At 41.9% G+C, this 17,720-nt stretch overlaps 1 protein-coding gene across 1 annotated transcript in view; it reads left to right on the plus strand.

Moving 5' to 3' along the window:
* Positions 1–2,957: 2,957 nt before the first annotated feature.
* iars2 (isoleucyl-tRNA synthetase 2, mitochondrial) overlaps positions 2,958–17,720 on the plus strand; it is a 108,140-nt gene continuing 93,377 nt past the window's right edge. Inside the window, exons 1-7 of the mRNA XM_078557098.1 lie at positions 2,958–3,176; positions 5,766–5,885; positions 6,136–6,295; positions 7,599–7,747; positions 7,826–7,875; positions 7,969–8,078; positions 9,153–9,243. Coding sequence (XP_078413224.1) covers positions 2,964–3,176; positions 5,766–5,885; positions 6,136–6,295; positions 7,599–7,747; positions 7,826–7,875; positions 7,969–8,078; positions 9,153–9,243 — 893 coding nt within the window. The 5' untranslated portion in view covers positions 2,958–2,963. The remainder of the gene's footprint in view (positions 3,177–5,765; positions 5,886–6,135; positions 6,296–7,598; positions 7,748–7,825; positions 7,876–7,968; positions 8,079–9,152; positions 9,244–17,720) is intronic.

Here is a 17,720-nt window from a genome sequence, read left to right on the forward strand (position 1 = left end):
TTTTCTATTTACTTGGGTTCTATTTGTACAGGTTTGGCTTTGTCTTCACTGAATTATTACTGAGGCCTTTCTCCCTTCAGGCTGGCAGTGGGTACCCAGTAGGCCAGTGGATTTGAAGCCATTTTATTTTATAAGTGCTCACTTGTGGCTTCGGGGTGTCGAGAGCTAGGTGTCAGGGTAAAAAGACACAAAATGCGTAGACACTAAACATGCGACAATGAACAGCATCAACCCAAATTAAGGTAGAAAATTAAAAACTTGCAATATCCATGCATGATTGACTTCGCGCACAGTCTCTGCAGCCTACACTGACCAAAGGTGGCAGGGTACTGGCGCATAATATGGCGGCGCCAGAAAGTAGTTTTGGCACGTTGTTAATACTTGTTATGTTACATTGAAACGACGACTTAATATAATGGTTGGAGGTGAAGCAAGGTGCCAGAGCAGCACTCCGGTAGCACTACATCCCTGATGTTATTTTTTTTTGGCAACATTGTAGGGTTAAAAAAAAAATTAATACTCTCCTTCATTTCTCTAGTAAGCCAAGGTGGACCACTTTTCCAGTCAAGTTTTTGTTTCTCAAGAGAATGTGTATCCATAGAGAATGATAAATTATTACTTTAAATGTTTGCCATTACTTATCTATTACATCATCTATTTTAATCTAATTTCCTAATCGAGCTCAGTCAAATCAGACATTTGTAGTTAGCTTTAATTAAATTTAAGACCCGAGTTTTGTATTTGCACTCTCGAACTTTACTCCTTTACTAAAGGATCCTTTACTGTAAGATTAGCAATTAACTCTATCTCATTACGCAACAGTAGATCTAAATAGCCTGCTCCTTAGTTGGTTCCTTGACATATTGTTCTAGGAAACTATCTCAAATGCATTCCATGAAATGGTCCTCTCAGCTACTTTTGCCAATTTGGTTTGCCCAATCTGTAGAAGATTAAAGCCCCCATTATTATTGCATCGACCATTTACATGCTCCTGTAATTTCCTTGTTTATACTCTGTCAAATACTATTACTGTTAGGAGGCCTACTTGCTCTAGTGCTTTCTGCCCTTTCATATTTCTTAGTCTGAAACAAATTGATGCTATATCTTAATTTCCTGGTCTACTCACTCCCTACAGCCTTCATCACATCCTCTATTCTCAGTGCTACCTCACTTTCTTTTCCACTTTGCCTATCTTTTCTAAAAGTTGAGTACCCTGGAATATTTAGTTCCCAACCATGGTCGCCTGCAACCACATCTCAATAATGGTTACGAGATCAGACCCATTTATCTCTACTTGTGCCACTTCTATATCTATTTTGTTATGAACGCTTCTTGCATTTGTTGTGCTGTTTTTTTATCACAAGGGGGCTGGAATAAAAAGTGGGGAGAGGTAATGCTTCAGTTGCACAGAACCTTGGTTAGAATCCATCTGGAATATTGAATTCAGCTTTAAGCACTGCACCTCATAAAGGATGTATTTGTTTTGGATGAGACCCAGCATAGATTCACCAGAATTACAGCAGGACTTAAAGGGTTAACCAATGAGGACAAGTTGCACAAACATGTCTTGTATTGCCTTGAAGTTTGAGAGGTGTTTTGAACAAGAATTTTTAAAATATTAAAAGTAATTGGCAGGCTAGATACAGATAAACTATTTGCTCTGGTGGGTAAATCCAGAACAAGGGAGCACAATCTTAAAATTAGAGCTAGGCCATTTAGATGTGAATTTTGGAAGCAGTTTTTCACACATAGGGTAGTGGAGATCTGGTGTTGCCTCCTCCAAAAGGCTGTGAATGCTGGAAATGTTGAACTCTAAGAAAAACAGTTTTTAATTTGGTAAGAATATCAAGGAATGTGGATCAAAGTAGAGTAAATGGTGTTGAGGTCCAGATCAAGTATGATCTAACAGAATGGCAGAACAAGCTTGAGGGGCTGAATAGTCTACTTTTAATCCTATAAACAACAGAACCACCAAGAAAATCCTCATGTCCCATTAATAGAAAGTGTTTTAATAAAATCACTTTTCTCTAGCAGGTATAATAGAATTACCAACCTCCTAAGGTTGACCCAAAGTCTCCAGGAATTAGAGATTCATCCTCTGGACACTGCAGTCTAAGAGAAAAATCAAGGGGGAACTTAAAAAAATGCTTTATTTTTCACTTTCATAAATTACAGGTAAAAAGAAATTGGAGATGGGAAAATGGTCTTTGACAGACAATTGCGAATCATTCAGTTGGGCAAAGAAGAGTTTGTTCATTTTCAACACAAGGATGAACATAGCAATTGGAGGTGGGAGTTTGGGATCATGTGATTAAACCCCCAGGAATACATCTTATCAGAGAACAGCGGTATAACTCTTGTTTTCCTGGTATTGAATATGCCTTTAATGAACCTGAAAGACACAATAAAGTTGATTATTAAAATAAAAACAAAAAGCTAAAAGCTACTGCGGATGCTGGAAATCCAAAACAAAAACAGAATTACCTGGAAAAACTCAGCAGGTCTGGCAGCAGTTCTGCCGAAGGGTCATGAGGACTCGAAACGTCAACTGATTTCTTCTCCACCGATGCTGCCAGACCTGCTGAGTTTTTCCAGGTAATTCTGTTTTTGTTTTTGATTATTAAAATCACTGCACTGACTGACACATGTAGAAAGTTTATGACATTCTGACTCCTTAGATGTGACATTTTTGTTTTAAAATGCCATTTGCTTAGGCGCAGTTCCAGATGTTTCCATTGATTTGCAAGTTAAGGGTTTTTTTGTGTGTGACCTGAATAGACAGTTGTTGAGGCTGAGCTGGACAGGGAGGAGCTGTTGAGGGGCTGAGAAAAGCTGCGGTTTTGAGACGCGAGTTTTTTGAGCCTCGGCGGCCGCCGTTACCCGAGATTCCCCCCCTCCCCCCTCCCGCCAGCGGAAGCCGCTGGGTCCTGCTGCACGCCCTCGCCCTTGGAAGTGTCTCCGCCATGATCCTGGCGCTCAGAGGCCGCTGCGGCCCCTCGCTGGCCGGGAAGCTGCGTGCCGCCGCCACCTGCTACCGGCTGTCGATCGCCAGCAGGACCTCGAGTTCGAGCCAGAGGAAGAACAAGTTCCGGGAGACGGTGCTGCTGCCCCGCACCGACTTCCCGATGAAACTGAGCGGCCGGGAGCTGCTGGAGAAGGAGCTGCACATCCAGAGGGTATGGCCGCAGGGTGGGCAGCGATCCGGGCGTGGGTTCGGGGATGGTAGAAAGCGATTCACTTAGCAAAGTGAGAGGCCGCAAACCAGTCACAGCCACCTCCTGTATAACCTGAGCCCGGCCATTGTGGATGCTGTTACCAAGGCTGTGGGGTGTTGGTTGTGGTTGAAGGAAGATAAGGGTGAATGTGTCACAATTCATGTAAATGTAAACTCGAGGAGAAACTGAGATGGTGTTGAAGGCTTTCTTGCTGTGGACAGGTTTGAAGCTAGATCCTTCTTGCAGGTTCCGAAGAGGAGTCATATTGGACTAGAAATGTTAACTCTGTTTCTCTCTCCACAGATGCTGCTGAGTTTTTCTAGCAACTTCTGTTTTTATTTCAGATCTCCAGCATCCGCAGTATTTTTGCTTTCATCGTGTCCAAATGTAGCAAGATCTGGACAATGTCCAGGCTTGGGCTGACAAGTGGCAAGTAACATTTGCACCACACAAGTGCCAGCCAATGATCATCTCCAACAAGAGAGAATCTAACCATCACCCCTTGACATTCGGTGACATTACCATAGCTGAATCCCCCACTTTCAGCACCTCAGGGGTTACCATTGATCAGAAACTGAACTGGTCTAGCCATATAAATACTGTGGCTACAAGAGCAGGTCAGAGGCTAATTCTGCAGTGAATAACTCACCTCCTGACTCCCCAAAGCCTGTCTACCATCTACAAGGCACAGGTCATGAGGGCGATGGAATATTCTCCACTTAGCTGTGTGAGTGCAGGTCCAACAACACTCACAAAGTTTGAAATCATTCAGGAAAAAGTAGCCTGCTTGATTGGCACCCCATCCACAAACATTCACCCTTTCCACCATTGAGTGGCAGCAATGTGTACCATCTACAAGATGCACTGCAGGAACTCACCAAGGCTCCTTAGACAGCACCTTTCAAACCCACGACTGCTACATCTAGAAGGCCAAGGGCAGCAGATACGTGGAAACACCACCATCTGGAAGTTCCCCTCCAAACCACTCACCATTCTGACTTGGAAATATATCACCATTCCATCACTGTTGCTGGGTCAAAATCCCTCCCGAACAGCTCTGTGGGTTTGTGTACCTACAGCACATGGACTGCAGCGGTTCAACAAAAACAGAATTACCTGGAAAAACTCAGCAGGTCTGGCAGCATTGGTGGAGAAGATAAGAGTCGACGTTTCCAGTCCTCACGACCCTTTTGTTTTTATCTCGCGGTTCAACAAGGCAGCTCACCACCACCTTCTCAAGGGCAATTAGGGATAGGCAATAAATGCTGGCCTAGCCAGCGATGCCCACATTCCAAGAATGAATTTTTAAAAATCTTCTACTGTAAGCAACAGCATTTTTTAGGACTGGGTTTCATTGCTGACTATGGGATGATGCTCGGTAAGGTCCCAATCTTTTCTGAGGTGACTGACCGCAAGTCTGCTTCATTAGAGGGGTGCCCTGGATGAGTCACACATCATCCTGGTGTCTGCCTTCAGATCTGTTGTCCCCTTGCTAGAATAACCTGCCTCATTCATCGTTCCAGACTTCATGAACTTAAGAGGGGTGACATCCCCTGTCTACAACACCTGAAGCTGATGATACCCTCACTTAGTTTAGTTTGTCAGCTGAGGTGAGGTCCAGGGTGTTCCCGCTGGTGTGCAGTAACAGCTGCTTGGAATTAGAGAGCTGAGGACACTGTGGGACACCAGTTAGCCTTTTGCACATTCAAAATGGAGTGTGCTGCTGGCAATGAATTACAGGTACTATTTCTGTCTCTGAAGTCGCCCCAATGCCAGATTAGAGGGACTTAAAGTGAGTGTGTGTTGATCGTGGTATTGATGCATTTGACTTGGGAGGGGAAAGGCAATTTGAGCGTTTTGCAGTTTGAAAATGGTTGGTGACAGCAGTTTTGAAGATGGTGGAGATAATTCCAGAGGATAGAGAAAGTCAACAAGCCTAATGCACTGAAAGGCAATTTAAATTCCCTCCAAATTATTCAGATCCTAGGCCATCAGTTGTTGTATTATAAATGTTGAAAATGTTCTGATTGTGTTTCCAGACATACAAGGAAAATTTATGGGGGCAAAAAGCTAAACTTTTTCAAAATTTATGTTATATATAATTGTTTGAGCACATTACTTGTCAATGTTTTCTGTTGTGTTCCTGTGTCTACATTTATAATGAAACTGCCTATATCAACATGTCATGCTGTATTTATCAGTAGAGATGCTGCAATGCCTCTGCTGTCAGGAGGGTGTAACAACAAATTGCATATTCAGTTTCTATTATTTATATGGACGTAGGAGTTGTAATGGAAATACAAAAATAAGGACTGAATTATGTCTAAAAATAGTCAATTGCCCCATTCCTTCTAACCCACTTCACATGAAAAAAATGCTTGATCTTTACTCCCGTGTGCTATGCCATGAAGAGTACAGAATTCCTTTAGTCATGTGTAGTCATTCTATAAAACAGTTCCTCATTGGTCCCTTTTATTTTGAGTTTGTGTGTGGTAAATTAATAAGGTATTGTAAGCTGTTGAAACCTTGATGTGTTTCTTGTTTTTATAGGAATGTGGTTTTTCAGAGCTATATTCCTGGCAAAGAAATAGGAAAGGAAAGGATTTTTGTGTTCATGATGGACCACCTTATGCTAATGGTGACCCTCATGTTGGTCATGCCTTAAATAAAGTAAGTTCATATTCTCTTTAGTCCTCATTAAATGCATACATTTATTTTGACAATTTCCCTTGAAAGGGAAATGTATAGTGAGGCTAAGTTTTATATACTGTGGTCAGTTTTACAAATCATGATTTGATGATGTATTGTGCCTGATAATATAATTTAAAAAAAGTAAAATATATATATTTATCTAAGAAAAGTAAACTTGTCTCATCTTATTCCATGACTTAACATTGTTTTCTGATGTCCCTAACTGCAGATACTAAAGGATATCACTAATAGGTTTCAGATGATGAGAGGTTCCAGAGTTCACTTTGTACCAGGCTGGGATTGTCATGGGTTGCCTATTGAGCTTAGAGCACTGGCAGAATATGGTGAAGAAGCTAAAACACTTTCTCCTTTAGAGATCAGACAAAAAGGTAATTTTCTTCATGATGCCGTCAACATTAGTTAATTTGTTACCTGAATACTGTGTTGTCCTATTTACCACTATTGTCAGCCATTAGAACTGCAAATTTTTGAAACAATTTGAAGACAGTACCCACCCTATAAAAAAAAACTTGAATTGTGGTCAGCTTTAGCAGTATATGTGAATTTTGTCCTAATCACACAAGCTGTATTTGGAGGGTTTTTTCAGTTTTACCCTTATAAATTTCTAATGCATTGACTTTCCCTCTGTTGACTCAAAGATTTGCTAAATGCAGAGAGTAAGTTCTTTGTTACTTACTCGTGATAGCTGAGGGTGAAGGAACTGATGTGAAGGAGTGCAAAAATTCCAACTCACCCATGGCTTATTTTAAATTTTCTTTCCAATTTTCCCCCTCCTCCTCAAATGGTGTGGCAGGTCATCATCTGGTATTTTGTCTGTGTGAAACTTGAATGTCAACTGATTATTGCATCTGCGATGGTATCAGAGCCAAGCCCAATGCTTTCCTCATTGATATACATGTTTGTGCTTCCAGGCAGAATTCTCTGGATAGTGATCAGAAGCATGAACTCTCCATTTCATCAGCCCTGAACCCAATTGTGAACTCAACCCTCCAATTGAGATTAGAGATTACTGTACCGAGATCAGTGATGGCTTTTTTTTTGCTCATCTGCGTGGCTTTAACCATTCTGGTTGGCCCTTTAGAAAGGTCCCAATACATAAATGTTTGATCCATGATACGGCATGCACATTGTCAGTTGAGTAATGTAATTGAGAAGCTTTTGTCAATTCAGAAAACCTAAATTATGTTCTCAACTGGTATTTGTTTTTGAGAAGGTTGGTTTTAATTCTAACAGTTTGCATATGTCATCAGCTATTATGCTTATGGTAATGGTGCAGGTAAGGAAATTTAGGGATGGAGAATGGTGGTGTAGAATTGGATCTGTTGAAAATTGAAAGCTAGACTAAATATAAACAGCTATACTGTGATCATTCCAACATTCCAGTTTAATCTTTAAATAATTCTGAAATTAATTAAACACAAGAATTATGAGATATCATAGGAACAACAGCATAGCACAACCTCATCACTGCAAAATGAATATAGCTCTTGCTGCGATGGTAAAATTAAAGATTAAATGCAATTTTCAGCTTTTCTGATAGTGTGATGGCCCTCTCATCCCATTACCTCACTATTGAAATTAGAAATTTTACATGCAGAGGAGTGCAGAAGAGCTAACCTACACAATTATACATTACTTAAAAATGTTTTATATAATTTTTTTGTCTTCTAGCCAGAGAATTTGCCGAAAGAACAATTGAACGCCAACGAGCGGCATTCATTCGATGGGGCGTGATGGCAGATTGGGATAAATGTTATTACACTTTTGACAAACAATATGAAGCCAAACAGTTAAACATTTTCCACAAAATGTTTGATAAGGTATTTTGCTGTTCATGTCTGTTTCATATATTGCCCAATGCTTGATAATTTGTTAATTTTACTTCTCTTTCCCTTAAGGGTTACATTTACCAAGACTACAAACCTGTATTTTGGTCTCCTTCCACAAGGTTTGTAATTTATTTCTTTGGAAGTCACTTTGAATTTTAAGTTATCCCTCACTTGATAAAATGGTTGTTAAAGTTTATCATTTATCTATGCAGGACAGCCCTGGCTGAAGCTGAACTTGAATACAATCAACAGCATATTAGTCGATCAGTATATGTCAAGTTTCCTCTTGTGAAACTTCCCTCCAAATTGACTTCAACACCAGGTAGAGTAGAGTTACAAATATATTATTGTTGACTTTAAAATTTTGATTCAGGTACAGTATTGTGATGCAGCTTATTGAAGCACCATGTATTAGTTCTGGGTAAAAATGTAGGTAGAAGGGAGAATTGTTGGGTAACTGCTCTTAAGACACATTATTGCCACAAGTATAAAGGATTATTTATAGATGGACTAAATGTTTATCATTTCTAACGTCATGAATGAATAGCCTGACAACACTCAATTGTCTATGCTCGTGCTTGAACACCAACTTGATAGTTATTGGAGGGCTGAAAGGACCTGTCAAAGATAGCCTTAAAAGCTGCACCTCCCACTGGTTAATTTAAGATCAATATTAATGGAACTAGACAACTAGTTAGTCTCCACTTGGTAGCTGGAGGTGTGCTGAAACTGTGCTTTGTCTCCCTTGACTTGGAGGGAAATAGGCAACCAGAATCCCTCTCCAGATAACAACCTGTCAAGCCCTGCTGAAAAGTGTAAGTGTTATGGATATTAGATGTGACCAAAATCTAGCTTGACTGCTATGGACCTGCATATCTGAACAGAATACTGATACTCTCTCTTTGAACTCTTACTTGATGAATGGCCAGTTGAGTGAGGTGCATATGGCTGTCAGCACTTAAAATATATTTTCCTGTCTTTCTGAAACCTACCACTGAGTGTGAGTCACTGCGTTTAAGGAGAGGAAAAGTTGGGAAGGACAAAGCTATCTTGTGATACTGTGGTTACAGGATGTGTTATTATATTAGTGTGCTATTAAAAAGTTATTTTTAAATAAAGCATGAAAGGTATGGAGCCATCTGATGTTTTAAGGTAATCCTAAATTTTTCTGACGATAAGGTGGCTATTTTGCCCACAACTCTGAAGAATAATAGAATCCATTTGAGAAGTTAACAGATATCGGAAAAATACTTTTTATCAGTGGGAAGAGTAATATTTGACCTATGATGAAATGCATCTGTAATATAGATATCGAGTGGTGAAAAATTTTTGTCCTTTTTATTTAGCTGTAAAAGCATTATTTGTTTAGTCTTAAAATAATTATTTTAACTTGCAGGTGATGTATCCTCTGTTCATGCATTGATCTGGACAACGCAGCCTTGGACAATTCCAGCAAATCAGGCAGTTTGTTACATGCCAAATGCCCAGTAAGTTCCTATGTTATTTGTAACTTATCACATTAAGGTAGTGATATCCCTCCTTGAATATGGACATAGCCACATTTTGTGACAAAAGTAAACTGTCTTGGTGTTGCCGAAAAAAGAATCATTTTTTGTCTAAGCTTTTAGTCTTGTACTCATCAGGATAATTTGCAAGAAAATACCAATGTTGGGGAACCAACATATTTATACTGTATGAGAAGAGAGCGCTGATTGGTTGGCAAGTGGACTCTGTTAGATGCTACCACAGAGAATGCACTAGTGGATGGTGACTGATAGTTAACTGCCAAGCATTGTTTGAAATTTAAACCAGGCAGCTTGACTCTGGTCAAGACATTGCCCTGGGGAATGAACTACAAATGGCTGTCACTCATTTTATTCAGCTGAAACAGATGCCATGTGTATACATGTTATTTCTGTCTGCAAAGAACAGGGCCCTGTGTATGAACATATGTAGCTTCCAGTACATGCAAGTGTGCCACACTGCGAGCCTGACTGACAATCTTAAATTGATTGTCAGCGTAATTCTTAGCACACTGAGGATTATTTAGCAAACGTTGTCCTATCGCATTTAATGTTAGACACCGTGTTTTGAGTTTTCTAAGCACAGGCTGGTTGGGTACAATCCATATGTTGACCATTGTGAGCAGCGGAAGAGATGTGCTGTTTTATAAGATCTGTCATCATGTACAGCCTACATAATTAGCATCAAACTGGCACTGAAATTCATACACCACATTATTCGTTTGTGTGATAGGCAGCATGTCTTTTTGGCTTGATATTCTATAAGTATATCAATGGGAAGAGGATAACCAGGGAAAGAGTAGGGCCCATAAGGGACCAAGGGGGCAATCTAAATGTGGAGCCAGAGCACATCGCTGGAGTGTTGAATGAATACTTCACGTCCGTCTTCACCCAAGAGAATGAAGATGAAGGTATCAAACTCGGGGAGAGAGACTGTGAGGTTCTTAAGCATATTGATATAGGGAGTGACAAGGTATTGGAGATGTTGGCAGGCTTAAAAGTGGACAAATCTCCAGGTCCAGATGATTTGTGTCCCAGACTGCTGAGGGAGGCAAGGGAGGAGATCGCAGGGGCTCTGACCCAAATTTTTAATTCCTCTCTGGCCATGGGGGAGGTGCCAGAGGACTGGAGAACAACTAATATGGTTCCGATATTTAAGAAAGGTTGTAGAGATAAGCCAAGGAACTACAGGCCAGTGAGTCTCACGTCAGTGGTAGGGAAACTATTGGAGAAATTTCTGAAGGAGAGTATCTATCTCCACTTGGAGAGGCAAGGTTTGATCAGGGATAGTCAGCATGGCTTTGTCAGAGGGAGGTCATGCCTAACAAATTTGATTGAATTTTTTGAGGAGGTGACCAGCTGTGTAGATGAGGGTAGTGCAGTTGATGTAGTTTATATGGATTTCAGCAAAGCCTTTGACAAGGTCCCACATGGGAGACTTATAAAGAAGGCAAAGGCACACGGGATACAGGATAATTTGATAAGGTGGATTCAAAATTGGCTTAGTTGTAGGAGGCAGAGGGTGATGACAGAAGGATGCTTTAGTGACTGGAAACCAGTGTCCAGTGGCGTACCACAGGGATCTGTGCTTGGTCCCCTATTATTCGTCATTTATATAAACGACATAGATGACTATGTGGCGGGGTGGGGGGGGGGCGGGGGGTGGGGGGGGGGGGTGGGGTGGGGGGGGGGGAGGGTAGGATTAGTAAGTTTGCAGATGACACAAAGATTGGCCGGGTGGTTAACAGTGAGGTTGAGTGTCTTGGGCTACAGGAAGATATAGACGGGATGGCCAAATGGGCAGATAAGTGGCAGATAGAATTTAACCCTGAAAAGTGTGAGGTGTTACACTTTGGAAGGAGTAATTTGACAAGGAAGTATTCAATGAACGGCATGGCACTAGGAAGTTCTGAGGAACAAAGGGACCTTGGCGTGTGTGTCCATAGATCTCTGAAGGCGGAGGGGCATGTTAGTGGGGTGGTGAAAAAGGCTTATGGGACACTTGCCTTTATCAATCAAGGCATAGATTACAAAAATAGAGAGGTCATGTTGGAGTTGTATAGAACCTTGGTGAGGCCACAGCTGGAGTACTGTGTGCAGTTCTGGTCGCCACATTATAGGAAGGATGTGATTGCACTGGAGGGGGTGCAGAGGAGATTCACCAGGATGTTGCCTGGGATGAAACATTTAAGTTATGAAGAGAGGTTGGATAGACTTGGGTTGTTTTCGTTGGAGCAGAGAAGACTGAGGGCGACCTAATCAAGGTGTACAAGATTATGAGGGGCATGGACAGGGTAGATAGGGAGCAGCTGTTCCCCTTAGTTGAAGGGTCAGTCACAAGGAGGCATTGGTTCAAGGTGAGGGGCAGGAGGTTTAGGGGGGATGTGAGGAAAAACTTTTTTACCCAGAGGGTGGTGACAGTCTGGAATGTACTGCCTGGGAGGGTGGTGGAGGTGGGTTGCCTCACATCCTTTAAAAAGTACCTGGATGAGCACTTGGCACGTCATAACATTCAAGGCTATGGGCCAAGTGCTGGTAAATGGGATTAGGTAGGTAGGTCAGGTGTTTCTCACGTGTCGGTGCAGACTCGATGGTCCGAAGGGCCTCTTCTGCACTGTGATTCTGTGACGTCAGAATCCTGTTAGTGGCGAATACCACCCGTGTTGCTGCTTCATAGTAGTAGTGTGAAACAGCTAGCTTCACCTGTTGCTCAAAGTTTTGAGATACTGTGCCCTTCCAGGGTAATCTGAGGTAGACTGGGCACTTTTCAGGGCTAAAAGTGACAATCTTAGGCCCGTTCATTAGTTTTCACGCTGTATATCACACACTGATCTGATCAGGGTAGACATTATCCCGCAGGATGTTTTTGACACGCCCTATTTCAGCATCAAGCTTGCATGGTAAACAAATGAGTCGAACCCTATTTAAGGGGTTGCCGATAAGGCCAACCTTGTAGTGCGTGGAACTTTAAGAGCCCCAGTGCTTGTATTGGCCAGTGAAGTTAGGTTTGCAGTGGATCATGGTAGAGAGCCCTCTGGCAGATTTCTGAACTAGTACGTCAAGGGGAGGGAGTTCATTTGACTGCTCCATTTCAAAGGTGAATTTGAGGACAGGATGGAGCCCATTAAGGCGTGTAAGAAAATTATTAAGTTCAGCTGCGGATTAAAATAAAGCAAACATATCATCCACATATCGGAAATATGCAAGGAGTAGGAGGTTGGGTGTCATTCCATTGAAGACACCTTTCTCATGGAACCCAACAAAGATGTTGGTGAGAATTGGGTTTAAAAGGGATCCCAAGGCAACACCACCTATTTGGGCATACATAGTGTCATTAAAGCTGAACTCAACTGCGCGAGTTGCCGAGTTTATAAGCTCAATGACTGCTGATTTATGCAATGTTTGGAGTCTAGATTGGCATGATACAGTGCTGCAATGCAAATATCTATGGCTTTTTTAAGTGGAATGTTGGTGAATATGTTAGCAATGTCAAATGAGCACATGGACACAACATTGCCATCGATATGCAAAACAGGCTGTAATAATTCGCCCAACCATTAGGCCAACTGATGCTGTGCGGAACTGGTCATAGATAAGATGAGGTGTAAAGGGCCATCATTTTTGTGTACCTTGGTCAGCCCATACATCAGTGGATGCAGCAAGCCGTGAGGACGAACCCTGTCATATATGTCACGCGGCAGCTCATCGCTCTTACAAAGTCCAGCATGCGTTTTTTAGCTTACTTTTGAGCAAGGCTGTCCAGTCATGTTGAGCAGCAGGTCCAATGGATACGAATTTGGACCCGTCATTAAGAATGGCATGCATTTTGTTGATATCGTCATGCTTGTTAAGGATGACTATTCCCATCCCTTTGTCAGGTTTACTGATGTATATGTCCAAGTTGGTCTTAAGGCCTCACAAAGCTGTAAGACTTTTGTGTTGCATGTGAAAATCATGCAGGTCGTTCTGAATCCCGCAATATGCATGCGCTAGATCAGCTAGGCGCGCTTTCAAGAATTCAGCGTCTTCAGTGGATGCTGGTTTGTGATGGGATAGTTGGGATTAGAGGAGTTCGAACTCAGCAAATACCTCTTCCCATTTGGTTTGGGATGAAGGCACAGCAAACTTGAAAACATGCGCCATAATAAACTCCTTGCTTTCTGAGAGTACATGGTCAGAGAGATTTGTTACATGTTTAGTGGCATCAATAATTGTGCCAAGCCGCTTCCGCTTAAGTGAGGATGTGTTTCAAATGGGTACTGTTTATGGTGCAATCAGTTATTGAAGCAGTATAGAGGCATAAACGGATCAAATAGAAAAATTAAAGAAATTTGCGCACGTCTGACCAAGTGTATTGTAGGGCACGGGGTAAAGTAATAGCCCTTTTACCAATGTGTTCAGTCTCCTCTTGCATAAATTCTCACCTAATTGTGGGACTTTGTCTCACTTTAGCATTATCGATACGTTTGGAAATGAAAACTGGCACAACCTTGGGTTTAATACACTTGGAGAAATTCAATAGACAGCTTACCTGTTCTTAACTTACCTGTAAGTCGAACTCTGTTGTTGATGTCCCAAATTTGGTTTTTGTTGTACCTCTGTTTCTAGTATACAAATAGTTGTTTGGTAGTACAGAACTTGAATATTGCTGAGAAACAGACATTTTTGTGCTGCAGCACTATATCATAGTGATCGAGACCTGCCATCATTCTGTGAATCGGTATTCATTGAGCTTTTGAACTCGGCAATTTGCGCAGTTGAGTTCAGCCTTAATGACACCATGTATGCCCAAATAGATGGTGTTGCCATGGGATCCCCTCTAGGCCCAACTCTCACAAACGTCTTTGTTGGGTTCCATGAGAAACATGTCTTCAATGGAATGACACCTAACCTCCTTCCCCTTGCATATTTCCAGTATGTGGAAATTGCGTTTGCTATATTTAAATCTGCAGCTGAACGTAATAATTTCCTTGCGTGTCTTAATGGGCTTCATCCTGCCCTCAAATTCACCTTTGAAATGGAGCAGTCAAATGAACTTCCTCTCCTTGTTTCCTAGTTGAGGAATCTGCCGGGAGTTCTCCCACGGTCTACCGCAAACCTACTTTCACTGGTCAATACATGCATTGGGATTCTTACAGTTCCATGCGCTGTAAGATTGGCCTTATTGGCAACCTCGTAAATAGGACTTGAGCCATTTGCTCACCATTTAAGCTTATTGCTGAAATAGGGCACATCAAAAACAACCTGTGGGATAATGGCTACCCTAATCAGATCATTTCACGCTGTATATCACGCAAACTCATAAACAGACCCAAGGCTGTCACTTTAGGCACTGAAAAGTGCCCTGTCTACCTCAGATTACCCTGCAGGGCCAAGGTATCTCAAAAATTTGAGTAACAGGTGAAGCTAGCTGTTTCACGCTGCTACTATGCAGTATCAACACGAGTAGTGTTTGCCGCTGACAGCTTGCTGCCACCAGGCCAAAAAGATGTTCTGCATATCACACAAATGAGTAATGTAGTATATGAATTTCAGTGCCAGTGTGATGCTAGGTATGTAGGCTGTATGTCCCAAAGACTGGTGGATTGTATCAAACAGCATGCCCCTTTTGCCTCTTGCAACGGGCAAGGTATGGACCGTATCCAACTAGCTCGTGCTTGCAAAACTCAAAACGCTGTATCCAACATTAGATGTAATTTCGTGATTGGACAATTTTTATTAAATAATCCTCAGTGTACTAAGAATTACGCTGATAACCAATTTAAGATTGTCAGGCAGTCCGGCAGTGTGGCGCATTTGTGTGTACTGGAAGCTACGTATATTAATACACAGTGCCCTGTTCATTGCAGACAGAAATAACGTACACAAGTTGTGCCTGGTTCAACTAAACAAAATAAGTGACAGCCATTTGTGGTTCATTCCTCAGGGCAATGCCTTGACCAATCAGAGTCAAGCTGCCTGGTTTAAATTTCAAACAATGCTTGGCAGTTAACTATCAGTCACCATTCACTGGTGCGTTCTCCATGGTAACATCTACCAGAGTCCACTTGCCAACCAATCAGTGCTCTCTTCTCATACAGTATAAATATATTGTTTCCCCTGACATTGGAATCTTCTTGTTAATTGTCCAGATGAATACAAGAGAAAAAGCTTTGACAGAAAATGTATCTTATTTTTCAGAAATACATAAGTTTTGTGCTACCAAATGACTAATCATGATGTTGTTTTCTTCTGACTTCCAGCCTGGAACTGTCTAATCTAATCAAAGTTCCCTGACTAAACAACAATTAAATTATGAACAATCTGAGCCTCTGCAAAGAGCACCAGTTTAACTTTGTAGTGCTTTGTGGCTACTGCTGTTCTTTAGCAGAAAAATGTCATTGGGTTCCATGGTATAATACTAATTTAAATAAAAAAGGTAGAAAGAGGGCTGAAGTCTGCAAGCAGAATTTAAGGAACTAGGAAACAGATTAAAAAACAGGACCTCAAAGGTAGTAACCTCTGGATTACTTCTGGTGCTACACGCTAGTGAGTATAGAAATAGGAGGTTAGTCCAGATGAATGCGTGGCTGGAGAGATGGTGCAGGAGGGAGGGCTTTAGATTTCTGGGACATTGGGACCATTTCTGGGGGCAGGTGGGACCTGTACAAGGTGGACGGGTTGCACCTGAACCGGAATGGGACCAACGTCCTTGCGGGGAGGTTTGCTAGTGCTGTTGGGGAGGGTTTAAACTAACTTGGCAGGGGAATGGAACCCTGAGAGGAGGTTCAGCAGGGGGAAATGCACAGCCAAAATTAGAAGAGAGAGCAAGTGAGTCTGGAAGGCATAGAAATTATAGGTCAGTTAAGGCACAAGGGAGTTTGGCAAGGTTGGATGGCATTTATTTTAATGGAAGGAGTCTGACTAATAAGGCAGATGAGTGAGGGCACCAATTAACAAATGGAAGTATGATATAATTGCTGTCACAGAGACATGATTGAGAGAGGGGCAGGATTGGCAGCTCAATATTCCAGGATATAGGGTCTTCAGGCGAGACAGGGAAGGAGGTAAAAGAGGAGCGGGTATCGCAGTATTGATCAAGGAATCAATTACAGCAGTAAGGAGGGATGACATCTTAGAAGGCTCCTCAAATGAAGCCATATGGGTAGAACTGAAAAACAAAAAAGGAGCAATCACATTGCTGGGAGTGTACTATTGCCTCCAAACAGTCAGAGAGAAATAGAAGAGCAGATATGTTGGCAAGTTACAGAGAAGTGTTAAAATAATAGGGTAGTAATAGTGGGGGATTTCAACTTCCCCAACATTAACTGTATTAGTCATAGTGTGATATGTTTAGAGGGAGCAGAATTCTTAAAATGCATCCAGGAGAGCTTATTAAGCTAGTACGTAGAAGATCCTACAAGAGAGGGGGTGGTCCTGGTCTATATTTTAAGGATTGAAGCCGGACATGTGATAGAGGTATCAGTGGAGGAGCATTTTGCAGGTAGTGATCATAACTCCATTAGATTCAAGTTTGTAATGGAAAAGGACAAGGATGGGCCCGAAATCAAAGTTCTAAATTGGGGGAAGGCCGATTTTAATAAGATCAGATATGATTTGGCCAGAGTGGACTGGGAGCAGCTACTTTAAGGTAAAACTGCATCAGAAGGAAATAGGGAGAGTACAGGGCCAGCATATTCCAGTAAAGACAGGGTGGGACCAACAAATCCGGGAAACCCTGGATGTCGAGGGATATACAGGATTGGATAAAGAGAAAAAGGGAGGCTTATGGCAGATACTGAGGGCTCAAAACAGTGGAAACCCTAGAGGAGTATAGAATGTGTAGGGGGGCACTTAAAAAGGAAATTAGAGAACTAAAAGGGGGCATGAGAAAACATTAGCAGGTAAAATAAAGGAAAATCCAAAGTTATTTTACAAGTACATTAAGAGTAAGAGGATAACCAGGGAAAGAGTAGGGTCCATTAAGGACCATAGTGGTAATTTGTGTGTGGAGCCGGAAGACGTAGGTAGGGTTCTAAATGAATACTTTGTGTTGGTGTTCACAAGTGAGAGAGATAATTTGGGTATGGAAATCAGGCAGAAGGACTGTGATATAATTAAAGAAATTAGCATAGAAAGGGAGGAGGTTCTAAGTGGTCTGGCAGGCTTAAAAGTAGATAAATCTCCAGGCCCGGGTGAAATGTATCCCAGGCTGTTGAGTGAGGCAAGGGAGGAGATAGTAGGGGTGTTGGCAATAATTTTCAATACCTCTCTGGCCACAGGAGAGGTGCCAGAGGACAGGAGGACAGCCAATGTGGTACCGTTTTTCAAGAAGGGAGGAAGAGATAAACCAGGGAACTACAGGCCAGTCAGTCTAACCTCAGTGGTGGGGAAACTATTGGAAAATTTTGAGGGACAGAATTAATCTACACTTGGGATTAATCAAGGACAGTCAGCATGGT

Source organism: Cetorhinus maximus, chromosome 14, assembly GCF_964194155.1.
Source record: "Cetorhinus maximus chromosome 14, sCetMax3.hap1.1, whole genome shotgun sequence".
NCBI lineage: Eukaryota > Metazoa > Chordata > Chondrichthyes > Lamniformes > Cetorhinidae > Cetorhinus > Cetorhinus maximus.